The sequence below is a fragment of the Seriola dumerili genome, unplaced genomic scaffold, assembly GCF_002260705.1.
Source record: "Seriola dumerili isolate Sdu_G_001 unplaced genomic scaffold, Sdu_1.0 BDQW01000088.1, whole genome shotgun sequence".
NCBI lineage: Eukaryota > Metazoa > Chordata > Actinopteri > Carangiformes > Carangidae > Seriola > Seriola dumerili.
This window is the reverse complement of record NW_019174343.1, coordinates 7,016,071-7,037,527: the sequence shown is the minus strand read 5'-3', so window position 1 is coordinate 7,037,527 and position 21,457 is coordinate 7,016,071. Positions and strand designations below refer to the sequence as shown.

General features: G+C 41.8%; 1 protein-coding gene across 1 annotated transcript in view; it reads right to left on the bottom strand.

Annotated features, from left to right (window-relative positions):
* Positions 1-21,457, bottom strand: part of LOC111221456 (inositol 1,4,5-trisphosphate receptor type 1-like) — an 87,880-nt gene that overhangs the window by 15,585 nt on the left and 50,838 nt on the right. The window contains exons 44-52 of the mRNA XM_022744810.1: positions 15,560-15,743; positions 14,975-15,237; positions 14,097-14,297; positions 12,761-12,871; positions 12,081-12,176; positions 11,875-12,009; positions 11,250-11,357; positions 10,716-10,908; positions 6,925-7,047 (exon numbers count right to left, since the gene is read on the bottom strand). Of these exons, the coding sequence (XP_022600531.1) occupies positions 6,925-7,047; positions 10,716-10,908; positions 11,250-11,357; positions 11,875-12,009; positions 12,081-12,176; positions 12,761-12,871; positions 14,097-14,297; positions 14,975-15,237; positions 15,560-15,743 (1,414 nt within the window). The remainder of the gene's footprint in view (positions 1-6,924; positions 7,048-10,715; positions 10,909-11,249; positions 11,358-11,874; positions 12,010-12,080; positions 12,177-12,760; positions 12,872-14,096; positions 14,298-14,974; positions 15,238-15,559; positions 15,744-21,457) is intronic.

Here is a 21,457-nt window from a genome sequence, read left to right as displayed (position 1 = left end):
ACATTAGGGAAAGGCTCCATTTAATCATCAATGATGTGAGCCAACTGTGTTTTTAGTATGTCAACAATTCGGTTACTCAGGGCCATACCGCCTCAACAGCACACTACACTTAAACAAAAAATTAAAAAAATACCAACTAACTACTTTTTTCATCTTTCATCACTCCTATTTATCGTGTTTGCATATTCATAAAGATTAGTGACATCAACATGAATGCACAGTTTTGTTGGTGCAGCTGAAGTATGCTGAGCCTGCACGTTCTTGTCAGTGACGCTTCCTCTGATATCTATTCATTTATAAATGTGCTTTGGAAATTTGTATGACAAGAATGTTTGTCAGGGACACATTTTTTCAAAAGTTTTAATTTCTCCTGCTTCTCTACCTTTGAGGTCACAGCTATTGTACAAAGACATGTGTGTAATTACACATCACATTGAAGTAGAAGTAAAATGACCACGTGAAGACACTGAAGTGGGCTTATCTATCATTTGTGATTGATTTATTGATTGGCACCATGTGTCACCTGGACAAAGATATCTTTTCACTCATGGACCCAGTGGTTTTGGAAGTGTGTACTATCAGCAGAGCTCTTTGACTCGTTGCATGAGGTCAGCTGTGTTTTACACAACAGTTTTATATTCCACATCAATCACTGTGGGTCAGCAAAGCATTAACATGAGCTCAGCAGGGACCAGCTCAGAGCCAAGTCCTCACCAGCCAGTGGCAGAAAGGCTGATTCACTTTGTTAACGTTAATCTAATTCCTCTGTGTTAACACACACACACATGCATTTATTTATTTCCAAGAAGACCACGTTTAACGTCTCCCTCTGTGCCCTCCGTTCTGAGGCCTGCGTCTTCTCGCCCCTCCGTGTGCAGATCACATGACAGGTACTCATTACATAACTCCCGCTTGGCTAAAAATACACTTGGCTCTATCTGAATTCATCAGGGATGGTCCTGGGTACTGAGTTGTAACAGGCTGCCCGGGTGCTCAGACTTGGCAGCCAACCTAGACACAGCAGCTTGGACGTCACACACCTACAGTCTCAGAGCATTCATCTCTCTCTCACGTCTCTGCTTACTCTGCAGGTAGAAGATAGAGAGACTTACACTAAACAACTTACACTCAGCCAAAGTATATTACACTCAGCCAAAGTATATTCACATACAGCCCGATGTTTGCTGCTGGTTTTACTTCACATATGCGCATATCTGTTATTGTTGGCAGGAAGCTGACTGACAGTGGAGCGTCTGACAGAGGGAGGCTCTAGCTCTTTGACTACTACTGGTTAAAGCTTTCAGTACCTGGTCTCACACAAACATCCACCTGACATTAACCTACAGAAAGTGTGCAGCCTGGAGTTATTCAAGATTTCCCCGACCACAGTTTCTCTTCAAATAAACCACTCAGAGGAAACATGAGTGATATGTGCAGTCCATACAATAATGTTTAATGTTTTGTACAGTGTTGAAGTTGCTTATACATTCTGCACATTAAGCATAGCTTTAAAGCTATAAAACTGTCTCTTAGTGTCAAACCGGTAATAAATGCCTTTCATAAAACAAAAATAAAGTTTGGTTTATTCAAGGTTTCAGCGGGTGGCTTGAATAATACCAGATGCCTAAGCATCTTGTGTGAATCCAGGAAACACTGCGACATCAAATATTCAGCGTTGAGCAACTTAGCAGTGGTTAAGATGTTTTCACTTGATAACGGCCTTCAGTTTGAAGCTAACATCATTTAACCCTTCTTGCACTGATTGGCACGTCCTGGAATGAACTGCTAAGCTCTCATAAGACCTTTGACATAGAAAACCGCATGGAGTTTCTCGAGCTAAGCTAACAACCTCTTTTTTTGTCTCTTCTACACCGCTGTGAGGAAGTTCAAACAAAAGGGACCTCGCCGTTTGACCCCAGACAGAACAATTGAAAGTTTATGCGAATCACAATGTGCGTCTTCTCTCTGCTACTCTACACGGGAACAATGAAGGCCTTAATGGCTGCGGCTTTTCACATCCCCACAAATACTGCCCTCAAGGAGAACTGAGAGAAAAAGGGAAAAGCAATAAGAGACAGTAAAACAAACAGAAAACTGAAACTGCCCATAAAAACATGTTCAGGTCTGTCACTTTATTCTTTGTCTGTGAAAAACCTCCGGTCGTGCAGGAAATGCTTATCACTGAGACATTTCCCTTTGAATGAATATCATATATCTGAAGTAATCTGTCACACCATGTGACCCAGCACCAGACAACTTTTCCCAAGTTAAGTTCAGCGCACATGACAGACCCTGACCGACCAGGGGTTAATATGGTGTCTGGAACAAGGTCAAATATGTAGATCCAACAAAGAAGTTGAAGAGTTGTTTTCTTCGTCATTGAGGGTAAAGAAAAAATCTGTTCATTTTCTATAGACAACACTGTCGCAGAGTGTTTGCCTTTCTGTTCCTTATGCATGTGAACTATATTTGAGATTACGCATTCTAAAATGCTTCAGTGACATCGACGTTGTCAGCATCAGGTCTTAGCTGGGAATGTTTTTTGATTACCACCTAATCTTTCTGACAGAGGAAAATAATCTATAGTTAGTCATTACGAAATGTAAATAATGTAAATAATTTAATTCCTGATCACCGCCACCCCTCGCTGCTGCTGCTGCCTGTGTGTGGATGTAGAGAGATAAGGGAGTGGGCGGGGATGCGTAACATCCTCTTGTATACAAGCGCAGTCAGTCCTCTGCAGTCTGGTTTTGGAATGGACGGCACGCACTCTACTGGTGCGGCGTGCAATCAGTGCTGCTTCTGCTCAGCTGTCGGGCTCAGACAGCAGTAGTAACAACAAAAGGTGAAGTATCAACAAAAGTCCCACTAGCGACAGCGCCCCAGGCCCTAACTACTGTGATATCTGCTGCTGGTCATCTCCAGCAATGTTAAGAACCATCCTTATGTTCACAGTAACACCTGTGTCCTTCCTACTATGACAAGCTGCTGTTAAAAAGGCCTATGGAATGAAAAAAAAAGCGACAGTCACCTGATGCAAACCATCACATTTTAAAGATGCACACAGATGTTCTGCAGATTTACAGATGTGCAACAAGTGACGATGCAAATTGAAGACAAGTTTCCAAAATCACAATTTACTACTCACCTAAACTACTGACTGTCTGTTGTAGAGGAAGGAGGGAATGAGTGGTGAACAGGTGAGTGAAACACAGCTCATATTTATATGCTTATAGGTTTTCCATATGAAAAGAAAGATCTGTCTGTTTCACAGCCTTTTCATTTCTGTAAATGAAACCGCCACTGTTTTCAAAAACGGATCACAACAGCTCACAGATGTAATAGTTCAGCAGCAGCTTAAAGTTTGACCCTAAGTTTAGCCATGCTTCTCTACTGTAGATGTGAAAGCAGACATGAAGTCCAGAAGTTGCGATGTGTGTCTTTACCACCCACACACTGTAATGTAGAGATGTATAGTAGAAAAACAGGCTCTGGCTCCGGGTTGCAGAAGCTGCCTGGAGCTCAGGAGTCAGGTTAGGGGCCACTTCCTCCAACATCCAGACAATAGGAACAAAGCAGAAGACAGCATTTTCCTCCTTAGCTTGAGAGTGTGCCACACGGCTGTCATATTCCACATGTAGTGTAAAAGGTATGATTGTTATATAACTAAATATCAAAGGTCTTCATCTCTCAGTTTTAGCATTTTTTGACCTTGATGAACTCTTGCTTTTAAGTTTAAGTTGAGACAAATTGGCAAACTTGATTTAAATGTCACTGTAAAGATAGTTAAGAGAAATTTAACTAGACTTAAAATGAAGTAAAAAGACAAAGTTTTGCCTTTGATCCATGTAAATGGTGGGCCAATTAATGCATACATCAAATAACAGTTATGAAATTCATCACAGTTCTCTATTGATGGTTTTGAAATGGTAATACTGTAGCGGCACCAAACAGCAGCATACAAGCAGTGATTCTTCAATCAAGCTAGGCTTAAGAGATGCAAAGTTTTCAAGGCCACATATTCACATTTGTCACGCAGGAGCACTCAAGGTTGTGTGCGCTCCACTCACGCACACACCCTGACCTTAGCTCCAGATGGTCTGGACTTAGCTCCTCGAAATGTCCCTGTTCAGGGATGGCAATTTTTTTTTTTTATGTATAATGATAATCATATTCAAACTAATGATTATAGACTTGATTTCCATAGTTGTTCAGTTTAATTATGCAGTCTGATAGATGTTCCTGTCATATGGGATGGATGGTAGAGAGAGGAAAGGTTCCAATGTTTATGACTTTTATGAATTTACATCATCAAACAACTCAGTTGCTGCTTGTATGAATGCAGAATCAGTCATTGAAAATACTGTGCACTGAACAATCACACTAAATCTATAAACTTCAGGGTTTCATCACCCCAATCGAACAACTTTGACTGACACGAGGCATCTATATGTTTTTCATTTCCGTATCATTAAACGACAAGTCAGATATACTGCTAAATACGACTTGAATGCTGACGCCATTTACAAGTCAGAAACAGGTCATCAAAATAACTTCTATTGGTAGGAAACAGCTGGGTCCAGGCTTACTCCCTGTTAGCGTCACATACTGGATACTGAAACACTGGCAGGCAACTGGGAATATTAAGTTGAATATTAAGCAATGAATGACAGCATCTGCAGTGAAATGAATGGAGCAGACAATTGTGAAAAAGATATGTAATGAAAGCCGGATATTTTACAGTTTAACCATAAACTGTATTGTCCAAAATGACATCAGTGCACTGAAATGGAAATTTTCACTGGGAATTAAATAACTGTGGAAATAAATAACTATAAATAAAAAAACATGAGAACAAATATGTATATATATTTTATATATTTGTTGGCCAATATCGGCCAATAAAATCAGGTCTAGCGTCTATTATTAAATCTGCTCTGTATAAGCGGTGGCCAAATTTAAATGTTTGTTTCACTTGTTGACACTGACCCACTCCTCTCTTGTACCACAGACAGACAAAAACCATAAAGAAATGAAGAGATTAAATAAAGAATGCAATGTTATGGATTAGATGAGAGTAAAGTAAGAGGTCTGACATCTGACCTTTTGCTGTATGTATATTTGTCTCTTATCAAGTACATGTCAATACGGTATGTCATGCTCCACAGTCAGTGATATGGTATTATGTTTCCTGTTCGAGAATCCGGCCTTAAAGGGAGCCGCAGTGTTTACGTAAGACTGTACACACACACACACACAAACACACACGGACACTGACTTAATTACCAGAAGTGATACATGGAGAGGAAGACTACTCAAACCAAAACCAGCATGAGAATGAGACTTGAAATCTGACAACATGTTAAGTCGTGGGTTAGTGTCAAGCTCAGAAAAAGGTACGGTATCAATAATCGGGTCAGGACCTAATTAAGAACAAATCCGTCCTGGCCTTTTGTGACATGCAGATCCAGATCTTCAGCTAGGATTACATTCTCTTCACACCTCCACTGTGGTGAAACTCACTTTGGTTAGGGAGGTGTGAGGCTACACCCAAACCACAGGCACAGGAGCACACAGTGTTCTTTAAAGTCCTGTGCATACTTTACATTAATACTGCACCTTCCATGTGTGATCTGATCCAGTGCCAAATGCTATAAATACATGTATGATTGCAAATGCTGGGATGTAAATGCTCAAGCCATTTCAGGAGGGGGGTGGGGGGGGGTGGTTGTCCAGTGGGAAAGCAAATGTTCTCCTGAATGCAGATCATGCTCTGTGGTCAGTTCTCAAACCGAAAAACTTGTGTTGTCCCTGATTGCTTTGGACTTTCATCTTTTTCCACACAGGCTTAAAGTGGGTCTGAAGTTGTTGTCAGAGTAAGGAGAAGACGAATCCATCAGTTTGGCAGTTTGCACTATAATGCTGTTAAACTCACAATGGACAGTTTAAAAAAAAAAAAAGCATTAAAAACTGACGCAGCAGAACCAGAGACATTGTTTTTTCTATTGCACACGTTCTTCTCCCTTGTCAAAACCAGGAGCCTATGATACCCACAATGCAACTTTCCCCCCCTTAACTTTCTTCCAACAGAGAGGCAGATGCTGGAAATCCGTTATCGTTTAATTGGAATAATATCGCGAAAGGAGAAAACTCAGCTTTATTCACAGAACATCACTCAATAGAAACACTGACCATTCACAATGTGTTTTGTCGACTTCTCAAAAAAAAAAAAGAAAAGAAAAAAAAGAAAAAACAAACTGCAAAAGAAACCCAGCAACTTACTGTGATAGAGCTCTGCCCATTTTCACTTCTGGCAATTATTGAGGACAGTGGGTGTGGCTGTCAATTTATTGGTTTCTTAGACAAACTAGCAGACAAAATATCTCTTCCTCTACAAATATGAGAAAGAAGCTTTTCGCTGCTATCAGACTGATCTAGGCAGAACTTCTGAGAGAGTTCATGTTGGCCTTAACTCTACTGTTTGCCTGAGGTAGTTATCTGCACTGAACCGCTGAATGTTTCTTTTTACCTGGAGGCAAAGAGCTGCACCTGCAGGGTGTAACGCTAGCCTTCCATACTTTAAAATAAGAGGTCAACGAGTCATGACCCAGTTTCTTTTATTAATCATTGTTGGCACACAGGCTTCTGGTAATGAACGGTATGTACTATATCCATCCTGCCCCAGGGCCTTCCCTGAACAGATGATGTTTGTGCCATTCACTCCCATTTCCTATGCTGTAATAATCAAATTCATAGTGAAAACCACAGAGCATGCGCACACACACACACACACACACACACACACACACACACACACACACACACACACACGATCAAAATCAGGGCACATTTCACCAGCCAGTTCAGCTGGTGTTAAAACACCAAAGGAGAGAGAAAGGAAAGAAGAGACTGAAGGTGACTGACCTCCTCGGACTCCCTCCAGAGGGTAGAAGAAGGCCACAAGCAGGTTCATGAGCACAGCCAGGTTGAAAGAGATGCTGCTCCAGAATGACATGTTCCTGGAGCACCAGTACAGGATGGGCTGGGCTGGAGGTCAGGGTGCAGAAGCAAATTAATACAGGTCACTGTGCCACAGAGAGAGAGCACTGCAGCAGCCTAACATCATGCAGACAATTCTACAGTACCTGTGCTATATACCAAACACAATTTATTAAACAATTTCACAGAGCACTTCAGTTCACTTCAAGTAAAACACACAGTGACCGACCTGTATTTCACACCAACATATGCCTGGTCCCTCGGCCGGAGTCTGGCCCATATACTTCCACATCTGGGAAGATTCTGGCTGTTATCCGCCAATATTGACAGACAGCCGGAAAATGTTCTGTGTGTGCATCAGAATTGGTCCAGATGTGGAAGTAGCTTCTTACAATCATACTGTATATGGGCCAGATTCGGGCTGTGGAACTGGGTGTATAGTTGGCCAGAAAACAAGAAAACAAGCATATGGGCCGGATTTATTTCACTATCTGGGTAGTTTTGGTGATATGAATGTCATCTCCAATTAACTGTAGTCAACAAAGATAAGGATGAATCACTTTGGAACGTACCGAGATAACACTGGTATTCAGTGACAGCAAATGTTGATGTCCAGGGCCAATGTTTTTAAAATTCTAACTTTTTGCTATATCTGAACATTGTAACTATGGCATGGTTAATTTTAGGGAAAGATGATGGTTATTGCAAATAAACTAGGATTAAGGTTTGTTTAAAGGTCCTATATCGTATAAAGTGAGATGTCCATGTCTTTTGATTATAAAGCAGGTCTAGGTTCTATATTAATATTGTGAAATTATCAAAGCGCTCAGTCCACAGAGAAATGCACACATTTCTGTTTCTGTATTCAGAAACTGAGCCTTAAAAAGGGCCGTCAGGACTTCTGTAACTCTGTGATGTCAACTATACAGTCACTGCCGTCAGCCATGCCCCAAGCACGGCCCGGCCTAACCCACTGTCCAACCTTGCAGGATTTGGTTTGTCTGAGTGTTTACCTGAAATCTGCTTTTTTTTTTTTTTTTTTGATCACTCAGGAAGGATCAGAGCCTCCTCTCTCCTGATTGGCTCGACAACCTGTTGTTACTAGAGAGAAGCCTGACAAAGATGTAAATCTACATTGAATTGGTTTTTGGTTCTTAACACCACAAATATACTGTATCTTCTAATGGATCAACACTTCAAATAAAACACAGGAAAAGTGTAAAATATGGGACCTTTAAGGTTCATCAACTATATCAATTAGTTATCGTCCCAACCTCCACATCTTTACATTCCACTTCAGAAGGGCATGCTAGTCCCTGCAATGGCACTGGATATAAATTGGGAGGTGAGGAATCGTCCAATTTGGATGTCATGCCTTGGATAATGGGTTGAGATACTGAGATACCCTGTGGCGACAGATTTTGTTTTGTGCTTGGTTTTAAATAAGTAACTCATTGGCAAAAATCTGTCATGTCTTCACAGCAATAAAACTTTTCTGTTATGTCTCTTTTATGACCAGACTTTAATACTGAACACGCCAAAATTAGGTTATTTTGGTAATCTCAAAAATGTACTAAATTTGGGGTGAAACATCAAAAGGGGCCTGTGATGTTTTAAGTGCCATTTTAAGCACCATAACTGCAATCAAAGGACCATCTTTGAAGGGTAAAATCAGACCAAACTTAAACCGATTTAAGTACACAAAACCAACTGTCAGGCACATTTCACACACATTAAATGATTTTCTACTTTTAGGAGAGTAAAAACACACAAATTTGCATGCATACATGCATGACCAACACTATTTTGAGCTCGGCAGTTCATCAGAGAAAGAAGAACTGTGGGTGGGGGCTTTTAGCAACAGTCACGATATTCATGACAAGTGGTTAGCACCAGCGGAACAATATGGTCTCCAGCTGTGCTGATTCATTTAGATAGGAGAGAGGTGGTTGTCGTCACGTGTTTTCACATTATAGACAAACCATCTTCCCTCAGGGCTGACCATGGGACAGGCCACAACACGCGGCTAAACCAAACAAAGAGAGCGGTCACTTCATTGCAGAGAATCAGTGAGGGGGTCTACGGGGAACTGAAACCCAAAATAGTGTTCTGGCCTTTAAGACTAAAAGTGTTTCACATTAGTAAAAATAAAAGTTTAAAATGAAGAGTTTTCATTTGAATATTTCACATATCAATATTTCTGGGTCACCTGTGAACAGTTTCTACTGACTTGATTTTCTCTTCCTGATCCAATACCTGCTGACTCTGAAGCTAACCTGTGTCCGCCACCCAACCTTGATAAGTCGCCAGTGAGGTTGTGCCATGTCAGAAGTAAAGGATGTGTGACTGAGCATGACCTCAAACCGACAGCCAGGTAAATCAGCTCGACTCATTAATCCCATTAAGATGAGGCAGACTTGGAGCATCCTGCTAACTCAGTTGGCCACGATGCAAGAAGTAAACACAACCTCCAGAGTGTGTGTCAAGCCAAGGGTCTTTATCTCATGTCACATCTGTCCTGCCCGTTTGGAGTTTCCCGTCCAATTTTTTGCTTTTAATGAAGCAGAAATATATAAAAATACTAATTCAGACAGACAGAGGACGGGCTTCAAACTCCATCCATAGCTTTCTACACTTGTGTGAGGGTCATCTTTTGCCTTTACTTTTCTCTGTTCTCGGCTGTTTCCAAAATACAAGAACCTGACACACTAATCTCCACACAAAATATATGGACAAATAGGATACAGGAAACATGTTTCATTTTCACAGTAAAGACATCAGGCATCACTCTCTCCTGGCTTGAAAACATGCATTTACAACTTTGTAGAACATACTGTATATTGTTAGTCCATCTTAGCTTATTATTAACTTACTTACACTATATTGTAATTCAAATAAGCTACTTATCAAAGTTTACATGCTCTCCCCACTTCCATCCCTCCAGGAGCAGAGCGCAGCCCCCTTTCACACACGGAACCAGTTCAATCATCAGTGTGAGGCAGTGGGCTTTGTTTACCATTTATTATGGTATACAAAAAAATGTGTTGAGCTTCTTTGGAAAAGACATGACCATGACAGAGTGATAAGTTTTTTTTTCTTGCCAAGAATAGCAGCAATCTGAAGGAGGAAGACATTTTAAGAGAACACTTTGTTTCCCTGTGAATAAATCAATCATCTAATACCTGAGAGTTTTGTGGTTGGCAGAACTGAGAGTTACAGTCTAGACCTGTAACATCTGTTATGTTTGTTGTGTAATATCTTTGTGCCAGGCTCTGTGTGGCTGTGTTTTTAATTTGCAGCTGGTCGTCCATGGTGCTTTTGGTGTTGTAAACATGTCAGACACCACAGAAATACCATCAAAGGAGAAGCTCAATACTTTATATTTCCTGCTGGTTTTAATACTGAAATCTCAACTGAGCTCTTTATTGTGCTGCATGTCATGACTTTTGATCAAAATACACATGTGGAGGAAGAGTTTGGGAATTAACAGAGTTGTAAGGAAATTTTGTCTCTGGTTCTTGCTCACAAATGATGCCAACATTAAAGGCAAGTACGTGGGAAAGGGGCTTTAGTATCTTTATTCTACTCAGGGGGGGCTCACAGGGACCTGGAGAGATGCAGGAGGAAAGCGTGTAAACCAAGCACTACAAGATAAAGAGTTGAGGAGAAAGACGCACAGGGAACGGTGTTTGTGTTACCAGTAGCCTCTTGAGTACCTCGCAGCTTCTTCTGCCAGTTCATCTCATTGAAGAGGTCCTCAGAGCGCAAGAAGAAGTCATTGATCTTGCTGCCCTGCTCGTCCCGCTCTGTGGTGTAATAAACACGCAGCTTGGACTCTTGGGTGAGGAACTCGCAGATGTTGGGCACAGGAAAGACTATTTGCTCCATGGTGCGATCTAGTCGGACAATCTGGACACAACCACAGCACTGAATCACACACACTCCCCGTCACTGCTGTGGCTTAATAAACATTCATTCATTAGTCATCAAATGATCTGACTGGGAACTTTTAGAAAACTGTACCTTTCGATATTAAATAAAAGGGTTACCGAACCAACAACTTGGAGCGCACAGACAAAAATGTGCAAACATGCCAAAGGTGCTCGTCATTCTGTAAGTGTACACGATGACATTCAAAAGCGTGCCAATTAAAAAAGTACCACACGCCTCCAGACAATTTCATTACCAAAACATTCTGCTAAAATAGATGTCAACCACAGCGTACGTCAGACATGTACATAACAACTGACCTCAATCTGAGCTGTGTGTTTGGCATAGAACTCGAGGGCCTCGTCCCCTTCTCCATACGTCCCCCCTGGCTTCAACATAGCCTGTAGCTCCTTGTTGTGACGGGCTAACTGGAACGACAACAAACACACACACACACACACACACACACACACACACTCACGGTCATCTCAAAGATTATTTCTTTGATTTTCATACAGGTTTGCCTTAAATGTATCCTTGTATGAGCTCAACATGATGCAGCACTGAGGTAACATTACCGGTATTTAGCAGCTGGGAACATTACATGCCATTTATTCTTTCTCTGGATGCACAATGTTCCACCCGTTCAACCACAAGACTGCAGGGTGTGGACCGGCAGTGACTGATACGTAACTTTAATTGTTGTTGTTAACCTAAATCAAGGTTTGAGCAGACACTCTGCTATTGAGCTGCGCACAGCCTGAGGGCTGAGAAAGAGGAGATGAGTGTGTAATGGCGGGTATCACATGTCTTCAGCAACCACGGGAAATGACAGAGAGGTACAGTAACGGTAAAGCCATTGAATATCCTATGGTCATGTACTATATAATGTATATGTGTTACAGCATTTACTCAAGGCTGTGACTGTCTCTGCTGATGGCTTACTTGATGTGCCAAGATGTAGATATTATGACCGACGTTGCGTGGAGATGCAGAGTGCTCCTCCTCTCCGTCCTCACCCTCTGGTGGCTCCTCCACCTCTATCTCCCCCTGCATGTAGGCCTTTTTTATCACCTCCACCTGCAAGAATACAGACTGTGAGATAACATCCACTTAGGCTAATGTGATGATTTGAATGATGCCATACGCACCAGCTCTTTAGGCCTCATGTTGTACAGTATCCTCTCTGCGTTCTCGCTGTCATGGCGACTCTCCATGATTGCGAGAAGAAGCTTGGAGGCATTATTCTACAGAAGGATGAGAGAGCACAGATAAAAGTGCAAACAATCAACTCAGGTCCATTTTCTCCACCTGATGTTCAGCATTGCAGTCTGAACGCAGGTGGAAAATCAACAACCATTAAGGGGGGAAATCCAAACATGAATATTCTTACTTTGCACCATATTTTCAAGATTTCCTTCAGTCAGTGATTTCCTGCAATGATAATCTCTAGACAAAGATGTCTCAAGTCCAGGAACTCAAATAGCTCATAAACACTTAGGTGTGACTCTGATCACAATTGTTATGTAACTGGTACAACAACTTTTAAAAAAAAATGTTTTTATTAACTTTATTTCTCTGTGTGGATTTGAATGGAAAGTCTGATGTTTATGTTTTAAAACTCTCACTAATTTTAGTCTTTTTAATTTTTACAGAAATACCTCAGTGCCTCGTCAACGTGAGAAAAGTTTTCCGGAGGAATAAGAAAAATACACCAATACACCAACAATCAGAAAAGGAGAGACCAAAGCCAAACCTGTTATGTAACACTACATCTATGTTGAAGTATTTTTTTTTTCCCTCTTCAGCGATGAAACCAATAACCACTCACTTTGAGTTCCAGCACCAGATCCATCCTTTTCTTGCCAAGGGGGTTGATGTCATTGAGGATGAGAGCAATGATGATGTCAATACCGTTGCACTCATGAGTGGCGATGCAGTTCTGAGGTACAAAGGAAATTTAAAATAAATGATGGTACAGAACTGAACAGGAGCATTACCAGTTTTAACCAGTAGTTAACAGCAGTTAAAGCAGATAAATACAATCAGTAATCAATTAATCTAGAAGTCAAAATCCCATTATTTTTAATCACAATTCATACTGATCCAAAAATACCAACATTATCTTTAACAAACTTAAATCACAATACAGATGCTTTCAACAGTCAGAGGTGTTTAGGTAGACCGAGAGCTGCTCTGCCACATGTTTGTCATTGAAGTCCAAAATGCTGCATAAAACATATTGCAAAAATAGTTACAAAATTATAAATACACTTCAAATGATGAGAGGAGAGAAATACAATATGCTGCGTTTATCTATTGAGTGCTGACTGGAAATTCATGGCCTCTTGTCCAGCGCCTCATGTTGGCCAGTCATCAAACAATCCTCAAAGTGGTGGCTGAACAACAGCAAAATACAAGCTGAGTTTTAAGAAGACCAGGTGATAAAGTGGTGTTTTTCAGTTGTAGTTAACAGCAGCCGTGATCAACATGACTTAAAACTTCATAACAGATTTGAATAGATAGATTTGAATCTGGCAGACAGTTAAATATTTCTTCTTGTGTGGTGCCCCATACTGGTCAAATTCCCTTTAGTTTACCAAGCCGGCGCAGTCATGTGCTGAAGGGGTGGGTCACATTTTGTAATTATTGTTCAGATTTTATGAGAATTGGCTTTGTAAGTACTGTTTATTTTGAAATCATGTGCCACACCCCAAAACTACACAATAGCCAGTGGCATCCAAGTAGTATGCTGCTACCATTTAAAGATACTTAATACCACACAAGCAAAACGTGAACAGAAATAATTCCTAATCTCGTCCCTCTCAGTAGATATGAACAAAGAGCTTTGTTTAGTCTGGCAGACGCCCTTCAAGTGCTGTTTGAAGGAACTGAAATCATTTCAAACAGCTACTGCAGTTAGCTAGTTGCTTATTTAGTCATTCCAGTCGGCAGCGTAGCTTCAGCGCGGTGTGAGTGAGTGCTGGGCATGATAAGTGAAATGCTCAGGACTAATTCAGTACCACCCAAACAAAACCACATGTCTGATTACTAAAATGAAAAGGTCACTGTGACATAAACAGAAGCTAATCTGATAAAGTGTTAGAAGAAATCCATATTTGACCATCTATATGAACACAATCATGATCTGTGTGCACATGTATCACCTGGTTCTCATGACAGGGACCTTGGCAGTACTCAGTCAGGCTCTCCACAGTCTGGTTGATGAGTCCTACGTTCTTCTCGTTGATGTAAAGCCCCAGCAGCCCCAGTCCTCCTGTTGTACTGCCACAAATACAGTCCAGGAACTGGAGAGTCTCACACACCAGATTATAGTTGTTCTTATTGTTCTGGTTGCGCAGAAAGTTCTGGAGATGGATGGAGATAAAATAAAGTCTTGTTAGGCATATCTGTCTTTGTGAAGACTCATATGACTATTGGGCATTGTGATATATCTTCGTCAGCATGGCTACGTTTCTGTTACGATTGAGGCTCCTTTCAGCTTCTACTCAGGGAATCTGGTGGCTCGTTCTACTTTTGTTCTTCTTCTTTTTAAGCATGCAAGCTTATACACACAATTACTGCTGTGACGTGTTTGGAAGAAACAGGCAGAAACATCTCAGTGAATTGATCATCTGTGCTGCATGGCTAGCAGTAAATCAATATCTGGCACCCACGCTGGGTCAGGATGGGAGAGACAGAATGATTCAGCACTGAGCCAGCTATCAGTTAATGAAGGCCTGCCTCAGTTCTGGGTGTAAACAGAATCAGTGCAAGAAGGAAGTCTTCTGTCTGGGCTGGTGGGGGCTAGCCATTACTAAACACTAACACACTCCTCATAGTGAAACCAGACCAAGTCACCCCAGATATGGAAACAGCTGCATCAGGAAGTTCTGCAACTGATGCCTATTTTCAACATGGTTTCGTTTCTGTATAAGTGAGTGTGGTGATTGAAATTTAGAACACAGCTCAGGAAATGTTAGCATGTCATGAGGAGGAGAAGGAGGAGGAGGAGGGGGGGTAACAAACTGGTGCACTGGCTGACCTGCAGGTCTCTGTTATGGTTCTCGCAGAGCAGCTGCATGAGGCGCAAGATGGGCTGCATGATGGTGATGATGACGCTCATCTCGCCTTCCTCCTGGCTCTTATCAGTGGTCGGGACGGGAGTGCCATCGGCGGCCGCCTGGTGCTCTTCGGCTTCAGCCTCGCGGCGGTAGGTGGTGAAGGCCTTCTTGGTGACAGCGGAGGCCTCCACCAGCTGCTCCTTCACCTCCTCGGTCACCACTGCTACCACTGGCACATCTTTGACTAACCACAGGTACAGGAGAGTGAGTCAAACACAGGCCATTGCAGATAAGACACAGTCTTATAAACAATGTTCATTTGAAAAGTCATAAATTCTTGTAGCGTCATTAAGTCACATGCATTGAGATTTTTTTTAATAAAGAAGAAGATTTTATGACTTAATACTGTATTAAATGAGAGAGAATGCACAAGAATAAATAATCTGAATAAATGAGGTGGCTTTGCTGTTTCAATACAACAGGCCTTTAGTACACAGAGGTCAACAGTGTCAGGTGTGATTCCCTTAAGAATATGATGTTGGTGACCTAAACTCCTGACTCCTGACCTTTCTTGCGTGCTGGTGTGTCTTTGTCTGGTGGCTCCTCATCCTTTTTCTTGCTGCCCAGGTCGCTCGTATTGACAGTTACGGTGGCTTTGATCTCCTGCTGGGCCAGCTTCATGCGCTCGTAAAACACCTTGAAGAATTTCTCAGACTTGTTGTCGCCTGTTAAACGTTGGAAGAAGGACCGCTGAAAGGGAAACAAGGAGAGGAAAGAGGACAATGCACGTGTTCACTTTCAGCTATATTCAAGTCTTACACTGTGTTTTAGTTCAGTGGGTCTCAAAGTGTGGTCTGGACATCCCCAGGGGTCCTTGAGGGGGTTCCTGGAGGTCCCCAGCAAAAAGGGAAATCATTTTTTTTCACTATAATTCCATCCATAAGTAACAAAATGACAGAATGTACGACTGTTTTGGTCATGGGTTTCAAACACTATCTGTAATAAAACATCATAAAAGCAAAAATCTCACCAGACGGGGACCATGGGACAAAATATGATCAAATGTGGTCTAATTTGTGTCAGTTTAGGGTCCTTGATGTGAAAAAGTTTGAGAACCACTGTTTCAGAGAATGGTTACTTGTTCAGTTTACTCACCACTTTCTAATTTTTACGAACAAATTTTCTGCCAAAATGCTGACTCAAGGTGGTTGACTTTCAACTTAACACCAGCAAATGTACCAGCAATGTTGCTTTTCAAAATTCACAGTGATCAGAGAACAAGATCTTCAATGTCAGAGGCCATTTGTCATTTAGTAACCTCTTACTGGCTACTTCTTATCATTATCTTATTGCCTCTCTTAAAGTTTCTGCACAGCGCTGAGAGCCAGAGGTTTGGTTAGATGCAGTTACATAAGCCTTCTCTCACGGTGGCAGGAAAACATGCTGTAAGGCCTCATCGTGCTCACCTGATTTTACACCATCTGCTCTCTGACCCCCCCCCCCCCCCCCCCAGGCACAACACAGTTCTGGCACCCTGAGGACTGGGTGTTAACACTTACAAATGGACAATCAACAGCAAAAACAAAGAGAAAAGCTTTGGGATTAACTTGCAAACAGTCCCACATCCTGCTGTACATGCATCTACTGTACGAGTGTGCATGTGCATAAACACAAAGGCATGCCAACACAACACATTTACACCTGCTGGTAAGTACACACACACACACACACACACACACACACACACACACACTGCTGCAGAAACACGTTCACAGAATTGGGCTAACTCGTGCTGCAATGAAAAAAAATTCACATTTTTGTGACTGCAACAGACCACACACATTTCTTCTTTTCTGAGCTTTTCAACTGTGCAACATTGAAAGTTTGCTCCAGCATGAGTAAGAGGTTTGTGAAGTGAAGCTAAGAAAGGAAATGTTCTGCCTATAGGAACTACACAAAGGGCCCTGTGTGCATGTAGCTGTTGTTTTTCTTCAACAGGCTCATATGTTCTGTCCCATTTTCCTCTCGATAATCCCTCCTTACATAAGACCTGTAATCAGCTGAGTGGTTACAGTGAGGGCACACAGCGCCTTGGCTCTAACACTGTTACATCAGCCCACGGAGGGCGAGCAGTGGAAAGAGGGAAAGGGAGAGGGAGAGAGGAAAACCCTGCCCTACTTTTCAGTGCCAGAACGGCACGGAGTGAGTGTGTGGTGTGTGAGGCAGGAGGGGGTGCAGGGGTTCAATGCAAGCAGGAGTTATCACATACATAGATTCTGGGACAGTTTTGAAAGCCTGTTACATAAGACTCTTTCCAGGTTTAGCTCAACTTTGTTAGCTCAAGTTTGTGAGAGTGGGGAAAGACATGTTGATAGTGGTACAAAATGCAAGTGCATCGCACGGCACAGATGTGACTTTACCTGCATGGAAAACTTTTGAAAAAATATGAAAACTGTGAAACCTACTTAGTGAAAATCTCTGCAGTCACATGACTTGAATCCTGAGAGACGCAGAACACTTAATGCATTAACAAACCTAAGTTGTTTTTCCTCCTCTGTTTTATGCAACAGTTTGTTCCTGCTTGTTTTTCAAGCTGTTAACATCATGTTGTTGACAAGAGAGAGGGTCATTCATTGATAGTGATCTGATTACGAATCAGACTTATGCAAGCAGGCCGACTTCTCCAGACACCAGCTCCAGGACAGCAGTTTTACAAGATTACAATATCAAACAGGCCTCATGACTTTGGCCATAAAAACTGATGCAATGGGAATAACTTTATGCTGATGGTTTAAATCACACTTTTGTCAATTTGACTGTACTTCATTTAGGCAGAGTTGTTTAGAAAACATATATTCTTTAGGAAGTTTGATTTCTTAAGGGTTTTAATTTTCTATAAAACCTTTAAAAAATGTATACTTATTTCTAAAAGTAAGGAGCACAGGTATTGCATCACGAGTATAAAATAATATAGCCAATTCTATCAAGAAAATGAACTTAAAGGTTCCGTATAGTATAAAGGTAGATGTCCATGTGTTGTTTGATTATAAAGCAGGTCTAGGTTCTATACTAATACTGTGAAAGTATCAAAGCGCTCAGTCCACAGAGAAATGCACACAGCCTGTATTCAGAGACTGTGCCTTAAAATGAGTCGTCACGACTTCTGTAACGTTGTGATGTCACAACAAAGCAGTCACCGCTCTCAGCCATGCCCCAAGCCCCACCTGGACCCACCATTCAAACTTGCAGGATTCAGTTTCTCTGAGTGTTTACCTGAAATCTGATTTTTTTTAATTCAATCACTCAGAAAACAGTCAGCCAATCAGAGGCTCTGAACCTCCACTCTTCTGATTGGCTCACCAACCTGTTGTTACTAGAGCTCCAGAGAGAAGCCTGAGAGAGGAGATGTAAAACTATATTGAGATGATTTTTGGTTCTTAAAACCACAAATTTTATCTTCTTATTGATCAAAACTCCAAAAAAAAGATTGGAAATGCCCAGGAAACACGTCTTATAGGTAATTTACTCGACAGGCCTGAATCAAATAAATGAATAAAATACTTGGTCAATAGTCAGTGAGTAATAGTAGAGGCCCAGCCACATTACCATGCTGTATTTGTATTTGTTTAAAATATGACTCCACTTCCTGTCGGAGCTGGCAAGAGATAATGTTATGTGAAAAGTCTGAATTCACAGATGCCCTATGTCACATAAGGAAAACACAATTTTAAAGACCACTTTGAACCAAATCTAGCCCCCACTTCCCCCCACTGACCGCTGAGTCATTCTTTAAAGAAAATGGTCAGTCAGCCAGTCAGCCTCAGCTTTTCCTGCGAGGCGGTTTAGCCTGCTACGTGTCCCGCGACAGAGCCATTAAGCCTCCTGGGAGCTGTGTTGATCCTGCCGCTGTCAGTCAGGTTGAGCACAGTAGGTTTTAGGTCGACTCTCTTATTCTACAGATTCAACATGGCGGCACAGCGAGACCTCCTTCCTGATTATTTTGCGCTCCTACTTCTCTTTCCCTTCCCCTTCAGCTGCCACCCCGGCTCCTGGCATCAACACGGGCCAGTTATGTAACGCCTGTTTATACCACCAGCTCTCTCTTTCTTTTTATCCATCTCCCACCTTTCCAGCCTGACACCTTGGTGAGTGACAAAGCCATCTCTGTGCTTATTGGAGAGTTTCGGTGGCGTGCTCTACCACCGCCCAGCTGGTAACTAAGGAGATCTGCTCTTTGAAGTTACGACAAGATAGGAGGCTGAAATGAAAGTGACATTCGTGTCCTCAAGATGCTGCACAGGCAGCTAGCCAAACAAAGTCTAAAGTGAATCCAGCGACTTCAACAACAACATAAGCTGCAGAGAGCAGGACTGAGCTAATTAAACTTCCATAAACTATAAACTGGGATTTAAAAGGAGAATCCCCTGCCCACTCTGTAGTTAGAGGAGAACTGGTATGTCGATGACGCTGATGCCTGGAAACTCACTTTGCAGAATCTTTTTAAAGCTTTCCAAGAGGTAGCTGTAAAGTGAACTTGAAACGAGCAGAAGTGGTGGGGTGAGAGGGTGGGGGTAAACCATGCTCGGAAGGGGCTGAGAGTGGCGGCATGTCACAACAAGCCTATTGAGTAAGAGCTGTGGCACCTGTTTGCTCCTGTGACAGTTAAGGATCTGAGGTCATGGAGGCGGCATTGAGTAGATGGATGGACGGTGGGGCTGGGAGGAGTGGAGCTTCTACACTTCTTCTCTTACATAACACACACTTTCTCTCTTAGGGCTGTTTTTGGAATAAGCTTTCTAGCCTCTAAGTATATCCCGGAGTGTGTGTGTGTGTGTGTGTGTGTGTGTGTGTGTGTGTGTGTGTGTGTGTGCGTGCGCTAATGGGGCGTACAGACGGAGTGTGCAAGAGTGTCGTTTTATGCTATGATACATTATGTGAGCTACGTGTCTGGCTTGAGTTACATTCGCAGTGCCACAGTATCGCCGAACAACAACCTGGAGGATGTGAGCATACGTGTCGCACAACATTTTATGTAGTCCATGATGTTCTTCACAGGCTGACGTTATTTATGGAAAGTTATGTAGGTCAATAATTAATGTTTGACATGCGTGCACTGTGTTCTATAAGTAGAGCGTCACTGATGCCAGATTTCTCTTTCTTAAAGCCAGAATTAAAACACTGTCACCATACTACAGGCTTTATTTTCGTATTTTAACATACTAAACATACACGATAGTTGCACCCTTTCGAAGATGCTTGCATACGAGATATGATGTGTTGAGCACACCACTAGTGAATCATTTTCAGAGCATGGGAAGATGCCTAGATAAGCAATTACAAAAAAAGCCTTTACATTTAAAGCAAGTGCAGAGATTGCATCAAAAACATTTCTTGTTCACCCAACGGTGGGTACGAATGCATGAGACGCAGTCTGATCTTTACTGTTCAAAGGTATCGTATCTCTGCAAGGCGAGACAGGCCCTAATGACTCAATGACTGATGCTTGGTGAGATTTCCAGTTTTTTGGCCTGTACTAACAGATCCAGATATCACTGTGACTGTAGCTGCTTTGCTTAATGAAGAGGGTTTTTACAGGTAAACGAACAAACTTGTGACAAGTGGATGTGTGAGAGAAACCCAAGTCTCTGTTAGTCTTTGAACAACGTGTTTGTGGCTGTAGAGGATGTGACCAGCCAACCCTTACAAATGCAATTATTAAGATTTGAAGGGGATAAACAAGAAAGGCCTGAATCCTTCAACTCAGTTCATGAGCCTTTAATATTCTTCACCTGATGTTCCAGCATGTGGCGTCATGACGAAGTCTCTTCTTCATTGTATTACTCTTGCACATGATGCAAGACTAAAGCCAGGGAAAGGCTGTGTCCTGAGCAGTGGTGGAAGAAGAATAATCACTTACTAAAAGTACTAATACCGCACTGTGAAAATAAAAGCCCTTCATTCCAAACCTTTGTAAGTATTATCAGCTAAATGGAAAATGTTCCCTGTCAGTGTTTTATAGTTTATAGTTTTATATATGATGTTTTTGTTATTAATATTACTGTTGCATTAATGTGTATGTTGCATTTTCCTGCTGTACATGTTTAAGGTCTATATACACTGCTGGGTGGTTTAATCTGCAGCAATGCATCATAATCTATAAAATCATCATGTTTGCAGCGGCACCGTCCTGTGAGAACCACATATCTCTTAATAGTCTGCTTTTCATGAGCTCAGAAAAAAAACAAAAACGGTTTTTAGCTTTGTGATGATGCATTTCACAGCTAATCCAAGAGCGTTTTTAAATAGTTTATTCATAAATAGTTTATTTATATCTTTTTGTATTCACTAACACATTTACCCTGTCCCCCAGCACTGCCATATCAAGTCTAGCTGTGGGCCCTGGATGAATTCATTCTGAAGCAAACCAACAGCTCTCCATCTCCCTCTCTTATACTTGCTTTTTT